The sequence below is a fragment of the Paramormyrops kingsleyae genome, chromosome 5 (genome assembly GCF_048594095.1).
Source record: "Paramormyrops kingsleyae isolate MSU_618 chromosome 5, PKINGS_0.4, whole genome shotgun sequence".
NCBI classification, from domain to species: domain Eukaryota; kingdom Metazoa; phylum Chordata; class Actinopteri; order Osteoglossiformes; family Mormyridae; genus Paramormyrops; species Paramormyrops kingsleyae.
Window position 1 is genome coordinate 30,697,458 of NC_132801.1, and position 23,264 is coordinate 30,720,721.

The following is a 23,264-nucleotide window of genomic DNA, read 5'->3' on the forward strand; positions in this document are numbered from 1 at the left end:
GCCCGGCGGCGTGGGCAGCCGTCTCGGTGCAGGCACTAGATCCAGTGATTGATCTGCATCGTCATATAATAGCCCAGGAAAATAAAGGCATTTTACAGGACCAGGTGCATCCTATAGTGCACACACTGCTCCCTCATGATGATCCCATATTTCATGGTAATAATGCCCCCATTCACACTGATAAACAAGTTCAGGAGTGGTTTTAGGTCACTGGGATGTAGTCCAACGGCTTCCACGAGCTTCCCGAACACCAGACCAAAGCTACAGAAATTTCATGGAAAGTGCTGGAGTGCAGAATGCAAGGTAGATTTTCATCTCCTCCATCCCTCAAAGAGCTGGACCTCTTTCTGTGTGAAGAATGGTCCAATATCTCAGTACACACTGCTCGGGATGGCATGACATCATTCCTAACTGAACCTTTCCTAAAGGCAAAGGCTGCTCCAAGGTAGTGTTAAGGCCCTGTTGGAGTTTCTATTCATTTGTCCACCTACTCTATGTATATGTTATCTTGATATACAAGGTATATGCATATATTAATAGATATATTATATATAATATATGTGTGTGTGTGTGTGATAACGCTTTACATTAACTGCACCTTCATAATGCTTTTATATTGCATTCATAAAACGTTCAGTACACCTTCATAATGTATTCATTAAGTATTCATAAAACATTCACAAACACCATGTATGTATACCTTAACATTCTAACATCCCTTAACAGCTGTAATATACATTAATAAGAAACACTATATAATAATAACAAACATTATAATAGCATAATCATGCAATGTTTGTTATTAATGTATATTAAAGCTGTTAAGGGATGTTAGGATGTTAAGGTGTACATATGTGGTGTTTATGAATGTTTTATGAATGCATTATAAGGTGCACTTAATGTAAAGCGTCACCATATATGTATATATGTATGTATATTGTAAATGCTACAAATACAAACAGTACGGCAAAGATCATCTACTCATGTCAGAGACGACACCCCGCCCCCCCCCCAATTTTTCCTTTGGTTTCTTAGAATATGAGGTGAGTGTTAGGGATGCAAAGCTTTAAAATACTGAAGACCAAGATTAGTGGCACCTGCAGAAACAAACCACCGGCAGAGCTGTTATTCCTTGTTTTCCACAGATGAAAGTGGTGACGGTATTTAAATTGAAAGTCATCCAAATGTCATTCTTGTTATGTGAGAATATTTATACTAAAACTATGTATTAGCAGGGAGATTTGCATTTGCAACTGAAATTCGGAATATGCAGGAATAAATGATTTGAGTGACCTCAGAATGCGTTGTTATGTCTTGTATAGGCTGCTGACTGATGGTTGGGATCTCCTCTCTTTCTATTCGGCAGGTGTGAGTAAGGTGGTGACCGTAGACATCAAGGGCAACTGGCAGCGCTGGCTGAAGGTACGAGACCTGACCAAAGGTGTGACCTATGGCTTCAGAGTGCAAGCCAAGACTATCAGCTATGGACCTGAGTTGGAGGCCAACATCACCGCAGGACCAGTAGAAGGTGAGAGCCACAGAGTTTGCTGTAGACCCAGACATTGCATCTGCTGCACAGGAAGGATCTGCCCAGTGAGGTTTATGGATTGTCATGATCCAGCACAGCACATCAGGGATTCACAGCAGAAAAGCACTTCATCAAATATGGATCGATGGTTCGCAGGCCTGCGGTTGAGCAAAGAGGTAGAATCACAAACTTTCATTGATTTAAGTCATTAAACAACGAGCTGTTTGGGGTTTGCTTTAACTGCTCTCCTTGTTAGCTACTGGGTGGTCTGTCCATATTTGTCTCAGCTGTCTTCCTCATCGAGAGACCGCTAAGGAATGCTGAGCGCATTCAGCATGGGCATCCTTTTGTCATCCTGTAATAAAAGCACTCTCATCAAAAAGTGTGCATCTTTGGCCTGACCAGTGGCCGTTGACCAGTGGCTATTAACCATTTGCCAATGACGTCTCTGTAGAGACCAGTCCAGATTTTGCAGTACCATAACAGATTCTTCCTTCATGCCCACAGGATCTCCCAGCTCTCCCACGAAGATGTCAATCACAAAGTCTTCCTCCTCTCTGACGATTCACTGGTCCCCAGGAGATAAAGGGGCAGGGTCTATCACAGGTTATGTTATTGAGGCACGTCCTTCAGGTGAGGGCATGTTTTGTATCTGGCGTTGCTTACATTTTCAAGACATGGATCGCAGTTAATAGTACAGTTGTTGCAGCCGATTGGCAAATAGAGTAGTGGCTGGGCCAGTTGAAAAACGACTCAAAATAACCTTGAATCAACATGCTTCCTTCTAAAATGGAAGTGTCTCTTGGAAGTCTTGACATCCCAGCTGCTATAAATACCTTTTTAAGACATCAATAAGTAGTATTTCCAAGTAACTATTGAATATTTAAAGATTTCTTTATTTGAGCACTACAGTGGAGATACAGAGTGTATATCACAACTCTCAGTGAATGCTTTTTTCTTAATTTCCTCGAAAAAAAATAACATCTCTCAAAGCAGAAGATTTCTCGGCAGAGAAATAGGTTCACAGAAATGTGCGGGAAGCTTCTCTTCTTGGTGACATTTACATTGCGAGTGACGTTCCTCCTGCTGTGTTTGCAGATGAAGGCTTGTGGGATACCTTTGTGAAGCACTTGTCCCCCAGCAGTACGTCTCACTCAGTCAGCCTGGATCGCCTCAGGCAGGGGGTGAGCTACGAGTTCAGGGTAATCGCAGTCAATCACTATGGCTACGGCGAGCCCAGCATGCCCTCTGCTGCCCTGTCAGGTAATTACAGTCCTTAGAACTCCACTGATGTTTATCATCAGAAAGGACAGGATATCAGTCATTGTGCTTTTTTTATTTTTGTATTTTGTTCTTTTCTTTTATCGGAAAAAGTGAATTAATGTTGTCTTAGAGAAGGCTTGCCTGAGAAGTTAAAGCTATTCAAATCAACACGGCGTTAATTATTACACTCGGTGCGTCCGTTGTGGCAAAATTTTTGTAGTAATTGACGGCAACCTTGCTTTGCCTTAATGATTTTACGTTCATTTACAATGCAAATGGAATTAATTCAAAGGGCAAACATACAATACCATTTGCATTTAAAGAAAATTTAAGCTACTAAGTATTTTATTTCTCAAAATCCATTGCTTAATAAGAAAAACATTGATTGCTGTTAGAGGACATTTGAGATGTTTACATTTCTAAAGGGAATATCAGCGTAATTAAACAGTGAGGCAGATTAGAGGGCATAATGAAACAACACACTTAGGACACATTAAAGATTGGAGAAGTGACATTAGATTATATTAAAACTCTCATTGAAGTTGTTTTGCTTATTTTTTCTTGTTTTTTCCCCTGTTTGTTTCATCCTTCCTTTCTCTCAGGTACTGCTTTGTGCTGTTTGTGATACTGCTTTAAAACCAGAGAGTACTGTACAGTGCAATCAAGCCAGTTAGCTTTCTTACCTTAATGTTCAGCCAGCTGTGGACAAACTCGGCCTAAACGGCACCTTATTATATTGTTTTATTTCCTGGAAAATTGATCAAAATTTTGATATATTCATGCTTGTAACAGAGATTCTTTGCAGTTATAATGTTTATGTGAGACTCAAAGGGGAGACCCTGCCACTAGTTCAAGTGGAGCTTTTCATTTAAACCAAACGCTAGAACAGTATAAAGGGAACGTGTCTGACGTGAGGCCAGGCTGCTCTCTGATGAGTGTGAGGAATGCAGCTTAACCTCTGGCACCCCCTGCTGGGACAGGGCGTTAGCACATCTTCCCCCAGCGTTCCTCCGCACTAACGTAGCCGTGCATCTGGCCATCTTTGTGCACACACAGCCCAATCGGAGACTCCTTTTTACGACGAGTGGTGGTTCCTCGTCGTCATGGCGCTCTGTGGCCTCATTCTAATTCTGCTGCTGGTGTTCGGCCTGCTGCTCTACGGCCAGAACAGGAAGTACAAGAGCTGCAGTCCTGGTGAGTGGAACCCTGGGTCTGCCGCTGCGGACACTTGACCCGCGTGTGAGCGCTGCTAGAACCGGCGTCGCCTGCCTGCAGAGGAGCACTTCAGGAGCTTATAGTCCACACTACAGACAGGGATCATCTGACCACATAATCCTCCCTCTCACCACACTACCCAGCTAAACACTGCGCCCACAGACACATGATCTTGATAAATAAATAAACAAGTGCAATGGTATTCTGTCATTACGTCCGTCAAGTTCACTTTTGTGATTTAAAACCGGCTTTTTTTGTTCCGACGCAGGAAAACATATCTCCACCGTGGAGGAGGCTGTCACACTTGATAACGGAGGCTTCACCGCTCTCGAGCTGAACAACCGACATCTGAACGCTAAGAGTTCCTTCCTGAAGAAGAATGGGACAAGGTTAGGGATGATTCTAGATTTGAAGCTGAAGAAGTCTTTCGTTAGATCGAGAACTTCAGATATACTGCAGAAAGTTTGTTTCCCGGACACAGATGGTTACGCGCGGACAATTTAGGGCTCTCCAGAGGTTTACAAGATGGCAAATGGCATTACCCGGTCAAAAAGGGAGCTAATAAAATCAGTTTGTGAGCGATGGCCTTTCCAGTAGAGAGGCTGCCCTGAGTGGACGTGGATCAGAAAGGCCTCTGAAGTGATGATTGCAAGTGACGTGAGGTGCTGAGGCAGCAGGTCCTGCTTGAGGGCCACACGGAGCCGGGGCCACGTCCTTCGTGGTGTCTCCTCCTATTGGAGCTCCGTAAATGTGATTACAGGAGCCTGCCCTTGTAACCTGCCCTCGGGGTCTTCTGTAGACCTCATTTTCAATGGTTCCCCTTACCGCCACGAAGTGCAGGTCCATGAATCCACATCTTTTATTAATACTTTACAAAAGTTTTACAGGCTGTGGCTCGTAGCAGACGTTAATGATTGTTCTTCATCCATCCACGTTCTAAATGTAAATATTTAACATGGTGAGTGTTACAGGGCCTCTGGGGTCTATCTCAGGCAGCACAGTGTTGGGGTATGCCCTAGGCTGTGATTATGCTCACCTAAAGCAGTGTTTCCCAACCCGGCCCTCGGGGGCCCCTAGACAGTCCACGTTTTTGCTCCCTCCCAACTCCCAGAGCAAAAACGTGGACCGGCTGTGGGTCCCAGAGGGCCGGGTTGGGAAACGCCGAGCTATGCACGTCTATGACCGATGACTGTCAGCGGCTCTGTGGATCTCCTCATGCATGTCCCCTGGCATCCAGGTCCCCCCCACGGCCCAGCCCCGGAGGCCTGCATTACTCCGATGAGGACTTGTGCAACAACTACAACGGGGCCATCCTGACGGAGAGCACCACCCTCACCGAGAAGCCCGCCGAGGTCTCGGAGTCAGAGGTAGCCTCACACTCCCGCACAGCAGTCTCTCTGCTCACAGCAAGACCCTCCTCAGCATCCCCCACCTACCCTTTCAGCAACATGGTGGTAAATTCCATCTATAAAAGTGGCCTGTAACCACAGGGAGGTGATTGGCTGAAGAACAGCAGCCTCAGACCTGTGAACAGGCACACAGGCAACTGCCAGCATGTCTCCTTATTACTAAATTACACTTGCCTTTCTGGGTTCTGGATCCTTCCAGATTCTGAAACCAAGAGGGAGGAAACATGCATCAATGAATTAGGAATATGTGCCTATGTCCAGAAGGACACTGATTCAAATCCCGAGGCCAGCAGGACAGTAGCATTGCTACTTGGCCCTTGAGCAAGGCCCTTAAGCTTGAGGGATACCAGATAAATGGCTCACCCTATGGTCTGACCCCAGACCTGTATGTGCGCATCGCAGAAGAGCAAGATGGGATATGCGTAAAATCAAATGACAAATGAAAGAAAGTTACTCGCCTCTTTTATTTCAGCGTCTTAGAAGGATTCCTTACTTATTATGCAAACACATTTCGACTCTGGTGGCTGCTTAAGTGAAGCTGCAGCATGCGCTCCTCTCCCTGCACGGGGAGCCAGTCGCTAATCTCCCCTGTTCCCTCTTCCCTCCCGCAAGGCCACGGACAGCGACTACGAGGACGAGCGTCCCAAGCACTCCTTCGTTAACCACTACATGAGTGACCCCACCTACTACAACTCCTGGAAACGGCAGCAGAAGGGGCTGAAGCCAGCACCCGCCTACCCCTACGAGGAGTGCGCCAGCGGGGATGGAGAGTCCTACTACCAGACGGTGGTGACCCAGCACAGCGTGGGGGGGGCCTACACGGCAGCGGGACAGCCCGCCCCCGGCTCTCGGACTCCCGTCACCGGCTTCTCCTCATTCGTGTGACAAAGGACGGGCTCCTTCAGGTGTCCACATACGGCCGTTAGCGGGAGGAGGAAGTCTCCCCTTCCTGTCTGTAATTATCCGTCAGTGCTGACACCTAACAGCTGTGATTTGCAAAGATCGCATCTGGGGAAAAAAAAGATTTACTGTTTGCACAATATTGTAACCCAGTGTACCTCTGCCCTGTGTAAGAGAAGCCCTCCAATCCTGACAGCTCAGCTCTGCTCTGGGGAAATGAAGGAATGTTCCACGTAAACTATTCAATCTGTTCCGTTTGTCCAAAACAGAATAGGAAACTCCTTGTGAAAGACGATTCCTAGCGAGGCTGTTCCGGCATATCAGTTTTGTGGATTCTTCAAACAATACGTACCTTTCGTTTTTCCTTTGCTGCGTAAACATAAGTTTACAGACTGGTTGCAAAAATAGGCTCCTCGAGGTCCCATCTTCCAGGTCTTCATCAGAACAAGCCGGCGAACAGATTCTTTTGGCCGTTTATATGTAGAAAACAATATTGTGATTTATGGATGGTGTGTTAATTCGAAGTATCCTCTGACAATGACATTTACAATCCTGTAATCACATGACTCTCAGTCACATGAATCATTTTACCCACAATTCACTGCTGAAGCTGAAAGCGATATTGCACTTGGTGGGCTGGAGGGGGATTGCGGACATGCCGATGACTGAACTTCACCAAAACTGCATTAAAATAAATATGTACCATGGGGCAGCAGGACATAAGTTCCCGTCATCTACGGTGGGGAGTGGTAGAGCAGATCGAAAGGATGTAAGTGACAACAAGTTAAAGGTGGTTAAAAAAACAACTGTCTGTCCTTGTCCCAAGTTCACCGTCTGTGTTACGTCATACGCAAATGGAAGGTCGGTCGAATGCGACATGTTTTGTGAACTGTTCTGCTTTTCAATTCCCATCAATCTTGACATAAGAGCCCCTACTGGTGTGAAAAGTCATGTTCACTTGAAGATTTGTTGCTCTGATTCCTTTGTACGAATGTAATTTTATTTGTTTAGTTTAAAGTATGATAAAACACCACCTTTGCACACACTGACTGCACTCGTAAGCCATACAGAATTTGCTTTAAAAAGAAGGTGCATTTGCAAGTTTTTTTCTAGTTCTGTTCTTTTTTTACCTTTTACAAGCAAAAACATAAACATTGTTCCTTTGTTGCTTTTTTAGGTTAGCAATATGTACTGTATATGTGTATTTTTAGGATAAATTTTGTACAGATAAAAATTTTTACTGTAGTGTTCTTGCCAAGGTGGTGTAGTTCTGTAGTGATGCATTACACCCATCCATTTTTGCAACGTGATAGTATATGGAAATCAATAAAGAGAATGAGTTTTAAAATAAAAAATATGCCTGGTAAAATGGAAAGGTCTGTGATCCCATGGAGTAATAGCACTGAGAAATTCAATATATTTTTGTCAGCAGATTGAAATCCGAGATAATTCCTAACCGAACGTCCTTTCTTTTACCCACGGCATATAAGCTTACTTTTCACAAACTAAGGCAGTTTTCTCATCGCACCTCCAACTCAAATGAATTGCTCATTGTAGATCCTGGTGGCTCTGTAACCTTATACTGTAAGTACTCCTTATTTCAGATTCTGCTTGTGTTGTTCTGCCAGAGAACAATAAAGGGGGTTTCCTCACCAAGATGACAATGAATCGAGATGCAGTAGCACTTAAACCATCTCTTTTCATGTCCTTCATATTCACAAGACTCTCTTCGCTTCTTTCATTTGCTCTTCTGAATGATACCGCAGAACGCGTGCTGGAAAATGGTGGATGTGTCGCACAAAGACAAAGCATTTCGCGATCACGCGTGAACGGCAGGTGTTGCAGTTACGTTTTCCGTCCTTGTGCCAGGACTCACCGCCGGGCCGGGCCGCCGGGAGCAGTGAAGCTCTCTGGAACGCAGCCTTCAGCTCCTGGAGCTCATGTCGGGACGGTGCAGCTGAGTGTGACGCTGTCCTGAAGCAAAAACTAAGCAGCTACGCAAGCCAAGATTAAGTTATCCAGATGGTGAACCAGCTGTGATGCTTTTACTGCAGATGGAATTTAAGGAACTCTCTTCTATATTGTAAACACATAGAAGTAACCTGGAGATATCTCTTTTACATTATATGAACATTAGTACATAGGGTACACATTACTCAAAATTCTTAATATATAGGTGGGTAATTAATTATACTCTGTTAATGAATACTTTTATGCAGAGGAAATTAATACTCTTTTCACATAATTCTTTGATTTTCTTGAAATAAAATGGCACTGTGAAGCTTTGTGATGCTGTGCAGAGTAAGACTTCTTGTCGTTGGATACTGCCGTGCTTTTCATGCCTTCCGTCGTCAGGATTTCCAGCGGCGTCGGCAAACCCTCACGGTCTCCTCCTGAATGGCTTGCTAATCCTCTGAGAATGGGAGGCGAGTTGAAGCTACTTCCAGGTGGCTGAGCCTGGTCACGTCTGACCGCGGCTCAGCTCTGCTCCATGCCGGAAGCGGTGAAGCTTCACCGCGGGGAGGAGGCTTTAAGCTGGTTACCAGCTCAGCAGGCCGCTGACCAGCAGCAGCAGGACCTGTGCCGCTCTCTAATTCCATGTTATCCCTCCACAGTGTGAAAGAGAGCCAGAGTCTTGGTAGGAAAGGCTTCCAGAGTAGGACTGGGGTTTAATGCTGGATGAATGAAGTCTTTCTTTAGTATGAAATTGAGAAACTTGATTCATCTCTCTGCCAGTTCTTAAAAACTTGTAGCCATGGTTGTGTGTTGTGACTTTTTCAAGGCCTCGCCGCTACATTACGTTTCCTGTGTGTAATATATTGAGTACATATTTCAAACTATGTTACATTTTTTATTGGTTTTACATTACATTACTGTTTTATTCATATTTGAGCTTCTCATTTTGCTTGAAGCTTATTTGATGATTTAATGATTCGTAGGCCTCCCTCTAAACAATTATCCTCAAATCAGTTGCATGTTCAATTCTCTACATTTCTATTCAGAATCACATGACTGTTTTTAATGTGGTGTTTCCCAGTCCGGTCCTCGAGGAGATCCACAGACAATCCACATTTTTGCTCCCTCCCAACTCCATGCTAGACAGTCCACATTTTTGCTCCCTCCCAGCTCCTAGTAAAAAATAAAAAAGGACCATATTGTGAAACACTGCTTTAATGTTACACAATGTCTGTAATTCTGTTCATGACCTGTCCTAATAATCATGATTTACTACTGAAAAAATAATGCTTTGGTTCTGTTTATTTTCACATTATGAATGGTTATACTTGTTCTTTTAGTTTTACTCCTCTGTATAATTGGTACTTATCTCCCCTGTGTGTAGCCTCAACAGAGGTGTTGGCAGTGACAAGAGAGTAATAATGTTCACTCAGTCTGTGCTGCTGTCCCCACCTTGACAGTGCAAAAAAAATAAAACATTCACTGTATGTACAAAGGTCAAGTACTGAAAATACAGTATAAACAGATATGCGGATTTGACTTGGATGGTTTCAGTGATTCGTGAGTTAGCTATGAACAAATAATTGGCATATTTTTGGATGATGCGTAGGCCAAAAATATATAAATGATACTGAGAATTATTTGGATCACATAAAATCATATGTAAATATTAGTGTTTTTAGAATATTTTTTAGTGAATGTCCATACTACATCTTTAATAATAAAAGTTATTTTTGGTTTAAAAACAAAACACAAAGAACGGTGGGATTTGTGTATCCTGGCTTGGAGACGCCTCACACCTTTGTCTCAGTGACCAGCCTCACTCACGTGTCAGCTGTCTCTGTGACTTTGGAATCTTGCATTTCTCACAGTAACTTTTAAACTTTGCAGTGCTGTTAATTTTACTCTTTTACTAATGGATACAAGTATTATTCTCAAATATTCACATTTACGTGGATCTTCCACCCCCTAACCTTCACGAATGTGAAGGAGTGACTATACCTCTCATTTATTGTCACTGATATGTGACTTTGTTGTGCCTAACTAGGCTCTGTGATTTAATTCACCTGCTACAGTACCTATTTTTTTTCCATTATCAACTTACTGGGTTCAGTTATTTACAAAGACCTATCTTTCAGACAAAAGAGGTACAGTAAAAAAATGTAGTTTCGGAAAAAACTCACTCCAAGATTTTTGAAACCCACTAAAAGCTTTCTCATCTTATGGCAAACATATTTCAACTTTCATCTAGTTCGTGCTTAGTTACCATGCCCATACTTTTGCTGTAGTGCCTCTATCTTTTCTCAGCCTTATCACTTAACTCTGCACATGGTGAACTTTGACATCGCACACAAAATGATTATAAAGTACCAAAATTAATGATGTTATTTTTTAAATTATTTTTAAATTAATGGATGCGTCCTCCATAGCCCCTCTCTTTTGGGAAGGAACCCACAGGACAGAAGGTGGGGGACACTGCAGAAGGGATGCCAGTTAATTACAGGACACACTAACATAGTCACACCCTAAGGGTAATTTTGCGACTGGGCCAGCAAAGTGACATATCTTTGGACTTTGGGATGAACCAGAACACCTGGAGGAATTCCACACCGACACGAGGAGGACAGGCTCACTGCACATCCTGGTCTGGGGAAACACTGGAGCCCACAACCATGACGAGTAAAGTCCCCTGGTAACTGTCCAGTATGGCTAACAGCTGACAAGTGACATTCAGTTTGTTTAAACTGAGGCGGTCTTAGATAGTAACATATTACAAAATCAACATGGAACTTAACTTCCAGGGTGGCCAGTGACACAGTGATCAGCACTGCTAGCTCGCATCTCTAGGACCAAGGTTCGAACCTCCACCATGGCTCTATGTGTGTGGACTTTGCATGGTCTCCTGTCATCATGGGGTTTCCTCTGGGAACTCCAGTTTCCCCCCACAGTCCAAAAACAAGCTGAGGTTAATTGGAGTGTGTGTGTGTGTGTGTGTGTGTGTGTGTACGTGCGTGTGCCCTGCAATGGATTGGTGCCCCATACTGGGTCGTTCCCTGTGTTGTAGCCTCTGGACCCCCTGCAACCCTGAATAGGATTAGCAGTTACAGAAAATGGATGGATAGGACTTATTTCCCACAAAAAGATAAGCCGATTGTTGTTGTGTTTATTAATGTTAATTGATGCTACATAGGCTGTAGCCCATTCTTGTGCCCTATGATGCCTGGGCTGGGCTCCTGCTGCCCCACACCCCAGACCAGGATAAGCCGTAAGGTGGATGGATGGATTTACTACATTTAATCTTTGATACATAACAATAATGAAATATTTAGATTGTTCTGGTTATCGGTGTAACTGTTTCCCAACCCAGTCCTTAGGAACCCACAGACGGTCCACTTTCCTCCCTCCCAAAAACATGGACTGTTTGGGGGCCAGGTTAGGAAACACTCATCTATATGTTGCCATTTTCATTAGAAAACCTAATATTTTGGTTTAGATATAGAGAAATAAAACTTTTTGGATTTTAAAACCTATGGCTTTAATTTATAAACAAATCAAAGATTTTTTTTTCTTTCAACAAATTCAGCAAATCACATTGGATTCTGGGACAGTATAATACATTAATAATAGACATTCTGCCATTTAATTTGTTATTTGTTTGAAGATAGCTTAATGATGTCATTTCCTGTCAAATAATATAACTAAATAGTCGTCTATGACCACTAGAGCAGATTGTTAGCAGAATGTTGTGATTTAAAAACTCAGCTGTGGAGGATATGATTGCAGCATGTTTGCTCTATGTCTAGTTTATTACTTTGCTTTATATTGCTATTATTGGTCCTTTCTGTTCTTATCTAACTGAGCACCACCATCCTTCAGGGTTTGGCTGTCAGCTACGCGCTGTTTGTCCCTTGCAGGCCTCCATACCCCGGGCAGGATATCACTCCTTGTCAGCCTCAGGTACCCAGTCGCCCCATTTTGCTGCTGGTTGCCCGGGTGACATGCATCAGTCTTAACAGCCAGATCATGATCTGCTTAATTTCCTGGGAAACCAGGTCAATCTGTCGTATATTATTTTATGGCCAGACCTTGTGCTATTCCCTGCCAAGTGAAAAATTAAGAAAATGGATTATATAGCAAAAGTAATAAAGAATAAAATGTATGCTTGATTGTATTAATCTGACAGTTAACAAGGTACTAAACTGATTAATATCTGTGAATTAATCTTCTTCTCCAGTATGGAGAGATATGTATTCTTTGAAAGTATGAACCACTGCAGTTAAACTGAGAATATTGGGGGGGAGGATGCAATTTTGATTACAGAGGTGGAGCCCAGTGCTAATGATTTACACTTTTTAAAACAAAGACACAGAATTGGAAACAGGTAGCTGTCTACTTAAGTAATCTCTGAATCTCTGAAAGAAGTGAAGTTTCAGAAATACTACAGCACTACTGTGAAATGTTATTAAGGTGAGGTCAGGTTCTTTCTTACACTAAACTGTGAGTATGCTTGTTTAGATTTTAATATCTCAGCTTGTAGTGACTGTTGTCAGACGTGATTTTCGACAGGTGCAGGACAAACAGCTACATCTTTAACCCACAACTGAGTTTTAAGAGTGGTGAGTTTGAAAAAGTCATTTGGCTCTTGTGGTAGCTGATATCACCTTGACCTTGGACCAGCATATGTTGTGCGAAGGTTTCTCTAATTGGTACAACTTGCTGACCAGGGTGGAGTGGTGGGGTGCAGACAGTAAAGGGTCCTTGCCAATGGGGGTGCAGGGGAGGGGTAGATAAAACTTATCAACTGGGGGGGGGGGTTGGGAGGGGGTTTCTCAAATGCGATCAGAGAGCATAAATGTCATGAAGGTGTGGCCTGAAAATATGTAGTTTATTTCTGGAAAATAACACCTTCCTCCCCCAACTCCCCAGCATTCCACAGGCTGGTGGGATACTGGCCATGAATCAGGGGTTTTGAACCCCTATTGTACTGGATAAGCCATTGGAAGACTGGTGGATGGAAATTAAAGGCCTTTCCTTTTCCCATTCTGTAAGTGTTTCTCTGTTCTGAGGAAATCCATCAAACATTTAGATGGCAAAGCACGCCATCTGTACAAATTCCGTCGTGGCCCTGAACTGCCCAGTTCCACATCCCATTTAAGAGTCTCTGGGATTATTTGACCTGTCCGTGACCTTTGTTTAACCCAATGGGAGCCAGCAAAGTAACCAGTAGGTTAAACCAGTCCGTGATGCATAATGCATAATTGTCTAATCCACAAGAGTCCAGCCCTTGGAAAATTTCCAGGTCTCATTAAAAAAACAGCAAAGTGGGAGATTCCTCTTATACACAAATAGTAAATATATAACATAAATATTCAGCCCCCAGTTATGACTAACTTAATGTTTCTGTAAATTTTCCCAAGAATTCACTGTGGGGACACTCGCATTATCCTTTCTGGTGTCCAACATGAAGTAAGTGTGTTTATCACAGCCCACTGGGGCGCAGTATGGGCATGGATACCCTGGCAGATGGGGGGGGGGGGCAGCACTTTACAGGGGCCCTTAAATGCATACAATTATAAAATTATATATTGTTAGTGGGGTGGGGGGAGGGGGGCTGCATCCCTTATAACATGCTACCAGCATATAATGCTGGGAAAGGCATTAGAATGCAGGACCACTTAGAGAAATGGGGATTTGGGGAATTCCTAATATAATATAATACAGATATGTTTCCATCTTTAATAAGCATATCGTCTATAATAACCTTACTGGTGTCCATTGTGTTTATATGCAATCTTTATCCTTATTTGTGTTTTTAAAAAATGACCAACACCTATTGAAATAGTAATAATACAATGATAACTATGAACAGCTTACCCCAGAAGATCGGAGTTACCGTGGTCATTAGTTGTGTTAAACTGGGTCAGTCGATTACACTGAGCAAAAAAAAAAAAGTTTATTTGGAGCATAATAGGCAGCTGTATGGGCTAACAATGGGATTAACCAGAAGTAATCTTTACCTCTCAATAGACCGCTAATTACAATTAGTTTTATCTCTCTTGAATGATTTTAATCGTTTTTTAAATAGGATACTCGATTCGTTAATGAGGTAATATAGGCTCATGCTGGCTTTTGATGGGGCCGGGTAACCGCTTCAGTACTACACAGATTTTTATTCAAACACTTACTGTGTGTGTTTGAGTAACGAGCTATGGCATCTTAAAGGACACATGAAGAACACGTTATTTAACATTTGCACTTTGATTGCTTTGCTTGTGTAGTTTTGTTGCTAAGCACTTCACTGGGCAAATCGCATCGCTAGTTTGAATGAAGGTACAACTTAGTAGTAGCAGCTGTTTCTGACAGAAGAGCAGCTACACAAAGACTGCACATGTGCAAAGAAAATGTTGATTTTCACTTCATTGGTTTTAGGGCAGGGATGTGGATGAAAAAGGCTGATAATGTGTATTATCACTGAACTTCTGTTTTGATATACAAATACCATTATTCAAAATGAGCTCTTGTCACATTGTTGTTAATTATTGTTTTTTTCATAAACATAATCCTACCATCATATTATATGCCATGAATTGAACACTTTATATTCACACATAATTTTTAAAAAGCTACAGACAAAAATAATACAATTTGTTTTTTGCAAATCATTTCACTCAGTCTTGTTTTTGATGGAAGTTTTGTTACAGATCTTTTAATTATGCTTTTCAAACCAAAAGAAATTATTTCACATATAAAGAAAACATTTCACTTTCTAATTTGTTTCTTTTATTAAGGAGAATTAATGTTTATTTCTAAGAGTGAAGTGCAAACTAAACAAATAGGCCTATTATTTGGAAAAGATAGGCATAGCCTAATTTCACTGCAAAAATTGCTCACTCCTGCCTGAAAAGGGGACCTTTTTGGGGACCTTTTCTGTCCCCAAAGGAAAATACTTATAATACCTTGACTCACTCCTGCCTGAAAAGGTCTGTCCCCAAAGGAAAATACTTATAATACCTTGACTCACTCCTGCCTGAAAAGGTCTGTCCCCAAAGGAAAATACTTATAATACCTTGACTCGGCCAGTTAATATTTCAAAAAGGAACATTCTTAACTGAACACCCATCCATTATCCAACCTACTTACCCTACTGGGTCACAGGGGGTCTGGAGCCTATCCCAGAAGCAATGGGCACAACTCTGGACAGGGGGCCAGCCCATCACAGGGCACACCTATGGGCAATTTAAGAATGCCAATTAGCCTCAGCATGTTTTTGGACTGTGGGGGGAAACTGGAGAACCCAGAAGAAACCCCATGACGACATGGGAAGAACATGCAAACTCCACACACATGTAACCCAGGTGGAGACTCAAACCCAGATCCCAGAGGTGTGAGGCAACAGTGCTAACCACTGCACCACCATGCCACCCCTTGAACCCAAACACTTAAGGTATAATTATGAAACAGTTTCTAACCCCCTATCTCCCATCAGAGATATATGATTAATGTTTGTGCCGGTGTGAAAATGCACAGTGAAGAACATACCCACAGTGCACGTTCTGTCATTGTTCTATTGTTTCAGATATGACATTCTTTTTTAAGGTTGATATATTCCATACATTTCAATTTGATTCTTATAAAATTGAAATAAAAAACTTTTTCATAATATTTCTATTCATCGTTACATTTGTCTTACAACATGAAACGTATGAGGTGAACACCTTCATAATTAAGCTCTATTCCTATTGGCAGTGAATTAGCACATACATCAAACATAGCCATTTGTTATTTTAATATGACAGCTAACCGCTGGAGATTAAACGTCTGTGAATTTCATTATAAAATAACATTTGAAAGGAACAGGTGAACAGAACAGAAAGTTCATGCTATTTTAATATTTCATTAAATAATTCACCACACTTTACTATCAGTATCACGCTGATTTACTATCAATGTTTTGTATGTGATATGTAGAATTACCTGACATAAGGCTGATGTGTCACTGTCACTCACGTATTTATGACAGTAAATCCTTATAAAGTACTTAAGTGTATCGAAATTGGCCATCGAAGTATCTAATAAAGGTAGGATGCTTTGATAAAGTAGGGTAGCACCGATCGATAGATACATCTGCCGAAACGCGCTAAGACAACTCGACAAGGTAGGACTAATGGATAGAACACCGGGAAGTAATTATGGCTCTTCAGTGATATATTATTGTTTCTCATGTTTTCTTACGGTTTTAAGGTAAACTTCGTCTATACAAAGTGAAGGCTGTCAGGTCTTTGGTAGTTAAAGAGTTAAGGGGAAGGAGTGGATTTCTTTGTACAACAATGAGTAGGTGTCCTATACTCCAAATTAAGCAAAGCCCTCTGACATAATGAATTTCGGGTTTTTCTATTATTTCACAATTACATTTCGGGCAAGGGGAAATCTCCATATAAGGCATGTAAATCTGAGACACTAACATGACACGTGAGACTGAACAAAGAATGATATTCGAAGCGGAGGCAGAGCGCGTTACGTGATCAGGAGTGTTTGTCTTTCGGCAGTAAAAGTTGCTGGTAAATTATTAACAGAGCAACGCAGTCCCGTCCTGATAAGGTTTTTAAAAGCCGCCGGAGCCATACAGTGCTGCTGAGAAGTTGAAACGCCATTTCTGGTTATATCTTTCACTATATTTTTCGAAAGGCAGGAGAGGACTGAACCATGAGCTACGCTTGGTATTTCTCAGCAGAGACCTGGACCCTGATTTTATTATTAATCACCTTAGTTATCGCGTGAGTATTATCTATACACACACACACACACACACACACACACACACACATATATATAAACAAAATGTTGTGTTTTGCAGCTATCTTAGGGCTTCATAAAATAGCATAATAGTATTTTAATTTACTTGTTCATGTTATTTTTTCCTAAACTGAATTACCCTGGATGTAGCTGATTTTTTTTTTGAATTGCAGTAATATTTAACTGTACAATTGATAAGTTTTCCTTACTTGATGTATTACATGCTTACCATGTATACTAATATGTATGTATATATATATATATATATATATATATATATATATATATATATATATATACAAAATTATGGGTAATTTTCATCTGAAAAGTATAGTGAGTGAGTTATTTCTGAGTGTAAATGCTCAGAGATTTTATTGCTTTGTAACACGATTAAACTCCTCACTTCTCGTGTGTACTGTAACCCTTTATTTGTTATTGACAGTTATGGATATTGGCCTTTTGGATTCTTTAAAAAGCTGGGAATTCCAGGGCCAAAGCCCCTCCCATTTATTGGGACACTTTTGGAATACCGCAAGGTACATTTGAAATATACATACAGGTTTCATCCATATGAAATGCCTTCTGTTGTTTAGAAATGTTAACATTTTGAACATGTTGGAAATTATTGTATTGCTTCACATTTATCGTCTTAATATATCTAGGGCTTCTTCAATTACGATTTGGACTGTTTCCAAAAATATGGGAAAATATGGGGGTGAGTACTCCTCCCCAATCATACAAAGAGATCAATCAATAAGACGTTTGCAGTAGAGCTTTGTGATACATACATGTATATTTGAGACATCAGGACTGTGCTGATGCGGCTTCACTTTTTATATTTGTTTTATATTGTAGAATATATGATGGACGACAGCCTGTGTTGGCTATTACGGACCCAGGAATGGTCAAAACCATACTAATCAAAGAATGCTACTCCTTCTTTACTAATAGACGAGTAAGGCAATATCACTTAATTCCACCTGCAGCTTATAAATGATAAAGCACCTGCAAAAGCCCCTGTAAGTCTAAAATTGCTTAAAACTCTTTGTTTTATAGAACTTTGGCCTCAGTGGTCCCCTGTATGATGCCATCTCTCTCGCAGAGGATGAGCAGTGGAAGAGAATTCGCAGTGTGCTTTCTCCCTCCTTCACCAGCGGTCGTCTCAAGGAGGTGAGTGGAACAGCACTCAGCAAACCAAGCCCCGGGTGAACCTTGAGTAGTGTTTCTAGATTAGAGATGACTTCATATCAGTAGATAAATGAACTGTAGAAAATTACAGTAATAATAATGTCAACAGGAAAGAACTTAGTACTCATTCAGAAACGAGAAATCCCTAACAAATATACATTTCTATAATGTAAATTCAAACTATATTACTGTATTTAAGATTTGACTTATTTGTTGAATTTATTTGTTGCGTAATAACAAAGATTTTAAAGTACAGATATTTTTAAATGTACATCTACAGTATTATTAACAATCCATTACATAATTCTGTATCAACAAACATTTAATACTAAATCCAAACTTAAACATTCATTTGAAGTCACCTATAGTTCATAGAAGTAACCTGTCAGCGTATGTCTGTTGTCATTTTTCAGATGTTTACGATTATGAAGAAACATTCCAGTACATTAGTGAAGAACCTGAAGAAGACAGCTGACAAGGATGAATCGGTGGAAATGAAAGAGTGAGTAGCTAACGAGTACCTGTTACTCGTGGTTCACAGCGATTATACTGTATCACGTACCATACAATCACCCTTGCCTGGGTGTGGAATTACACACTAGAATGTACCTTGCAAGAATGAAGCTATTTCCTCATTTTTTCTTCAGGTTTTTTGGTGCATATAGTATGGATTCTGTGACAAGCACAGCTTTCAGCATTGACATTGACTCTCTCAACAATCCCAAAGACCCCTTTGTCACCAACATCAAGAAAATGCTGAAATTCGATTTTCTCAATCCTCTTTTTCTCTTTGTTGGTAATAGAAGTTTCATTTGTTCATATTAATTTTGGTAGACAAACTTTCCCATGCACGTCTCATTTTTGAATGTTATGGTTTTATTTGTGCAGCATTTTTTCCTTTCATGACGTCGCTGCTGGAGAAGTTGGATTTCACCTTCTTTCCTTCCTCTGTGACTGATTTCTTTTACGCCTCTCTTCAGAAAATAAAGGCTGAACGTCAAACTAAAGTCCACAAAGTAAAGTTTTTTTCTTATTTTTAGTAATACATCAGAACAAACTATATCCATTAGCCTACTCTTAGTGTCTTAGGGACTTCCTGGAATCATAATTGCTACAACACAGAGATTAAATTGCAAAAATCTTTTAAAAAAATAATACAAAACGGCAGAGCCATAACAGACTAGCATCTTAGGTGATGCATAATGAAGATGGTCTTGCTACTAACATCACGGCCAGATCATTAGTGAAATGTCACTCCTCTACTTAGGATCGAGTGGACTTCTTACAGCTGATGGTGGACTCTCAGATAACAGAAAAGGAATGTAATGAAAATGAAGTAAAAGGTATTTAAGAAATGTGAATTTTTATGATTAAGTGAGAATTTCAACTTTGGACATCTTTTACTTTTTTAATTAATTTATGAAGACACTGGTTATTAATATAAGCAATGGAAGGGGGGGGGGGTCAATAGTTAAAGATATAGGGGTTTAACACTGTGCTGGGTTTATCTGCATTATTTGAAGCCACAATGAAAGCAGGTCGTCAAGAAATATAATGAACAGTAGATGTATTGCTGTAAATGTTGGCCAGACATAATGTAGTGTCAATGTGTTCATGCATCTTTCTCTCTTACTTATGTTTTGGTCTCTATCTTCAGGACTGACAGACCACGAGATCCTCTCTCAATCCATGATCTTCATCTTTGCCGGTTACGAGACCACCAGCAGCACTATGTCATTCCTGTCCTACAACTTGGCCACAAACCCTGAAGTCATGAAAAGGCTACAAAACGAGATCGATGAGACTTTTCCCAATAAGGTGACTGCATGACAGGGGGAGGGGCCAATCAGAGAGAACAAGGGTCAAAAAGCTGAGGCGCATGTGAGGCCCCCATAGGGTTGGTAAACAGAACCATACAGCACAGTCATGGGGTTTCAGCCATAAAGTTTATTGGGGCTGAGATTAACGTGGCCTTCTCACAAACTCCTAAAAGCTAATCTAAGCAAACTCCAATTAAATGAAAAACGGGAGAGGAAAGAGGTATACTCCGCTTCAGTGTTTTATTTTCAGAAGTAACTGTTAGTTTGACTTATGAACACTTCATGTACACTCTCACCTTTGCTTGACATTGGGGCTGTACCATTGCAATTGTACCTTTTAAGGTACAGAAATCTCTGAGGAACATCCCAAAGGTACAAACAGCATTAATGTACCAACAATGGTACAGAAATGTTCCTCAGAGTCAATTTCTTTACCTTAAAAGGTACAGTTACCTACAGCTAAGGGTACGATTGGCAGACCCTTGAGGGTATAGCTCCAGTGACATCATGCACTGAAGATTTTTGAATGATGTAGCCAGTGATACACTGCTCCTCCTGTTCGATGTCATCCCATCAGGAAAAGCCAAGTGTAGATCAATTGTTGTCAGTATGGTCACAGTTACAGTAATGCTGGCTAACATGCTTAGTCAAAGCCAATTTAGTCTAAGTATAGTGTAAATAAAGTAATTATCAAATACAAAACTGTCAAACCTATAGCAGTGGAAGCTGCCAAGCTACCAAGGTGATTTTACCGAGAGCCTGTTTTGATAACAGACATTCACAACAATTTACAAAGAACCCCCCCCCCCAGGTTGGCTAATATTACCCCCAGCTGTGAGACCCCTTCGCCACATGTGTCAAACATTTCAAAACTGTAATATCTTCAAGAGTTTAAAAGAATGGAAACACAGGCGAATTTACTATGAAAACATGTACTAGGAAAAAATGGATACCTTAGTTTAAATAAGACTAAACTTATAATATTACAGTTATTCTTCAATAAATATTTTATTGGCAGTTTAGAAGCATCCACATTGAACAGAAGAAGACCCTTGGTCTACCGTAGATTCATTAGCTTGAAAATTTTAAATGTGGTCAGTGTAACTAAAGGTATATTAGTATTATGTATTAAGATTCTATTCATGATCCCAGTGTTTTATATGCTAACATATTAGCTACATGCATAAGTAATTTGCTTGTTTTCCATAGGCCCCAGTGACATATGACAAATTGATGGAAATGGAGTACCTCGACATGGTCTTGAACGAATCCTTGCGGATTTACCCCATTGCAGGCCGTCTTGAGAGGGTTTGCAAAAAGACCATTGAGATTAATGGGGTCATCATTCCCAAGGGAACTGTGGTCATGATCCCGACTTTTGCCCTACACCGTGATCCCGATGTTTGGACTGATCCTGAGGACTTTGACCCAGAGAGGTTAGTTTTTATGCACATTTTGCTTTAATACATTTCCATTTGCCAAACAGAACTCAATAACAAGTAAATCTTATATTATTCATTTGCTGAGTAACAGACTTCATCTCATTGTTTAAAAATATGTTTGTTCTTTACATTTCTGATAAATTTGTCATTATGCCTTGTTTTGCATCCATATTTTCTGCTTAATAGGTTTAATAAGAAGAACAAAGAGAGCATAGATCCATACTCATATCTGCCTTTTGGAGCTGGGCCCCGCAATTGCATTGGAATGAGATTCGCTCTTATCCTTGTGAAACTGGCTATAGTTGAGATCCTTCAGAACTTCGACGTTGTTGTGGGCAAAGAGACACCCGTGAGTAGTGTTGATTCATTACTCATTAATATGTTGTTTGCAATTTTCCCGTCACTTCCATCGCTGTTATCAAGAATCATCACTCGGTCAATCCACTGCATCAATCTGCCGCCACGAAATTAGCTACGAAATTTGCCATTTTGGCAACCGCCAACTGCCGTTTCTGCCTTTCACATGTCAGTGGAATTTGGTTAATAATCTTGTTAAATGTTTTGATTGAAAAGGTCAAGTACATTATCAGTATGTGCAACCTTCTGAAACTGTAAGTAGAGATGAATGAAGTATTTCAAAAATTACAACAAAAAAATATAGGAATACAATAACAGTACAAGAATTATTAAATTTATTCAAATGAGGCGGAGTGAAATTTTGTAATTTACAGGTTATTACATAACTGGGAAGATTGATTAGACTTATTCAATATGGAGTTTGGAGCTAAAGAAATTTCAAATGTTCCACTTGTTTAGTATTTCATTGGGAAATTTCAGCTCTTTTTTCGTTTCTGTTGCTTCAGATACCACTTGAACTGGGCATTCAAGGACTGCTTGCACCTAAAAGTCCAATAAAACTGAAACTCATCCCACGCTGATGCTTCCAAGATGCCATTAATAATGAAAAGTGAATGCATATAAATGTATAAAACCTACATATATTTTGTTTGTCTGAGACAAATTAACTGGTATTTTCCCCAATCATTAGCCTAATGTTATAAGTATAGCTATACAATGAAAAGACTCATTCAATGTAATTTTCTGAAAATATTTCTTGAAAGTTTTAAGTTTTCTAATATTATTTTTGTGTTTATGTACTGTTGGGATATTTTCATATCTGTGTGTTTTCCTGGCAGTGTTTCACCATGTGTCTGTGTTTTACACTCCAGCAACACCTTTATGTTACTCTCATACTTGTAAAATTACCTATTCTTCTATGCTCTGTCCAGGACCACTGTCGAGTAGTTAATATTAGTAATACTAATTATATAATTGGGATGTTCAGTTTTTAAGAAGAACTAACTCTGAAACGTGTTACTCAGTCTATTTTTGAAAGATCTCTCAAATTAAATAAGCAATTGTTTTTATGGAATGACTCCACAACAGAAAGGGTTGTTTTGCAGGCACAGACGGTTAGTGCATGAGCAAGCAGAACTTGAATCAAGAACACAAAAATATGGTGGAATGAAAGCCACACACGAGTGGATGGCAAACATGCATCAGAGCATGCATGCATCACTACCGATCGACAACGCCACTCATATTTTGTCATCGTTTATTATCAATGGATTAATGGATTTACTGATTTTATTCTATTATTGTTTTATTAATTGTAACATTAATTAGTTCAAAATGACTGTCAAACTAGCTAATGAATCATGCTGTTAATTTAGGGTAGAAAAGCGCAAAT

General features: G+C 40.5%; 2 protein-coding genes across 9 annotated transcripts in view; both read left to right on the plus strand.

Annotated features, from left to right (window-relative positions):
• Positions 1–7,690, plus strand: part of sdk1b (sidekick cell adhesion molecule 1b) — a 302,231-nt gene extending 294,541 nt beyond the window's left edge. For all 7 annotated transcript variants that reach the window (XM_023814919.2, XM_023814921.2, XM_072712548.1 and 4 more), the window contains 7 exons: positions 1,367–1,528; positions 2,036–2,161; positions 2,627–2,791; positions 3,848–3,985; positions 4,275–4,395; positions 5,244–5,373; positions 6,028–7,690. In XM_023814919.2, coding sequence (XP_023670687.2) covers positions 1,367–1,528; positions 2,036–2,161; positions 2,627–2,791; positions 3,848–3,985; positions 4,275–4,395; positions 5,244–5,373; positions 6,028–6,300 — 1,115 coding nt within the window. In that variant the 3' untranslated portion in view covers positions 6,301–7,690. The remainder of the gene's footprint in view (positions 1–1,366; positions 1,529–2,035; positions 2,162–2,626; positions 2,792–3,847; positions 3,986–4,274; positions 4,396–5,243; positions 5,374–6,027) is intronic.
• Positions 7,691–16,724: 9,034 nt separating this feature from the next.
• LOC111845480 (cytochrome P450 3A30-like) lies at positions 16,725–22,941 on the plus strand. 2 transcript variants are annotated; one of them, XM_023814925.2, is made up of 14 exons: positions 16,729–16,869; positions 16,957–17,045; positions 17,507–17,600; positions 17,727–17,779; positions 17,920–18,019; positions 18,121–18,234; positions 18,666–18,754; positions 18,900–19,048; positions 19,141–19,268; positions 19,520–19,595; positions 19,910–20,070; positions 21,282–21,508; positions 21,701–21,863; positions 22,378–22,941. In XM_023814925.2, the coding sequence occupies exons 2-14, from the start codon at positions 16,975–16,977 to the stop codon at positions 22,450–22,452; spliced, it is 1,500 nt and encodes a 499-aa protein (XP_023670693.1). In that variant the 5' UTR covers positions 16,729–16,869; positions 16,957–16,974; the 3' UTR covers positions 22,453–22,941. The 2 variants fall into 2 exon arrangements, with proteins under 2 accessions (XP_023670692.1, XP_023670693.1); XM_023814924.2 differs by having other exon boundaries at positions 16,725–17,045.
• Positions 22,942–23,264: the final 323 nt, after the last annotated feature.

Bases quoted from the DNA above. Each gene is read 5' to 3' on its own strand.
- LOC111845480 (XM_023814924.2), top strand. From the start codon at position 16,975: ATGAGCTACGCTTGGTATTTCTCAGCAGAGACCTGGACCCTGATTTTA. The intron at 17,046-17,506 runs GTGAGTATTATC...TGTTATTGACAG, and splicing joins TTAATCACCTTAGTTATCGC to TTATGGATATTGGCCTTTTG. The intron at 19,269-19,519 runs GTAAAGTTTTTT...TCCTCTACTTAG, and splicing joins GTCAAACTAAAGTCCACAAA to GATCGAGTGGACTTCTTACA.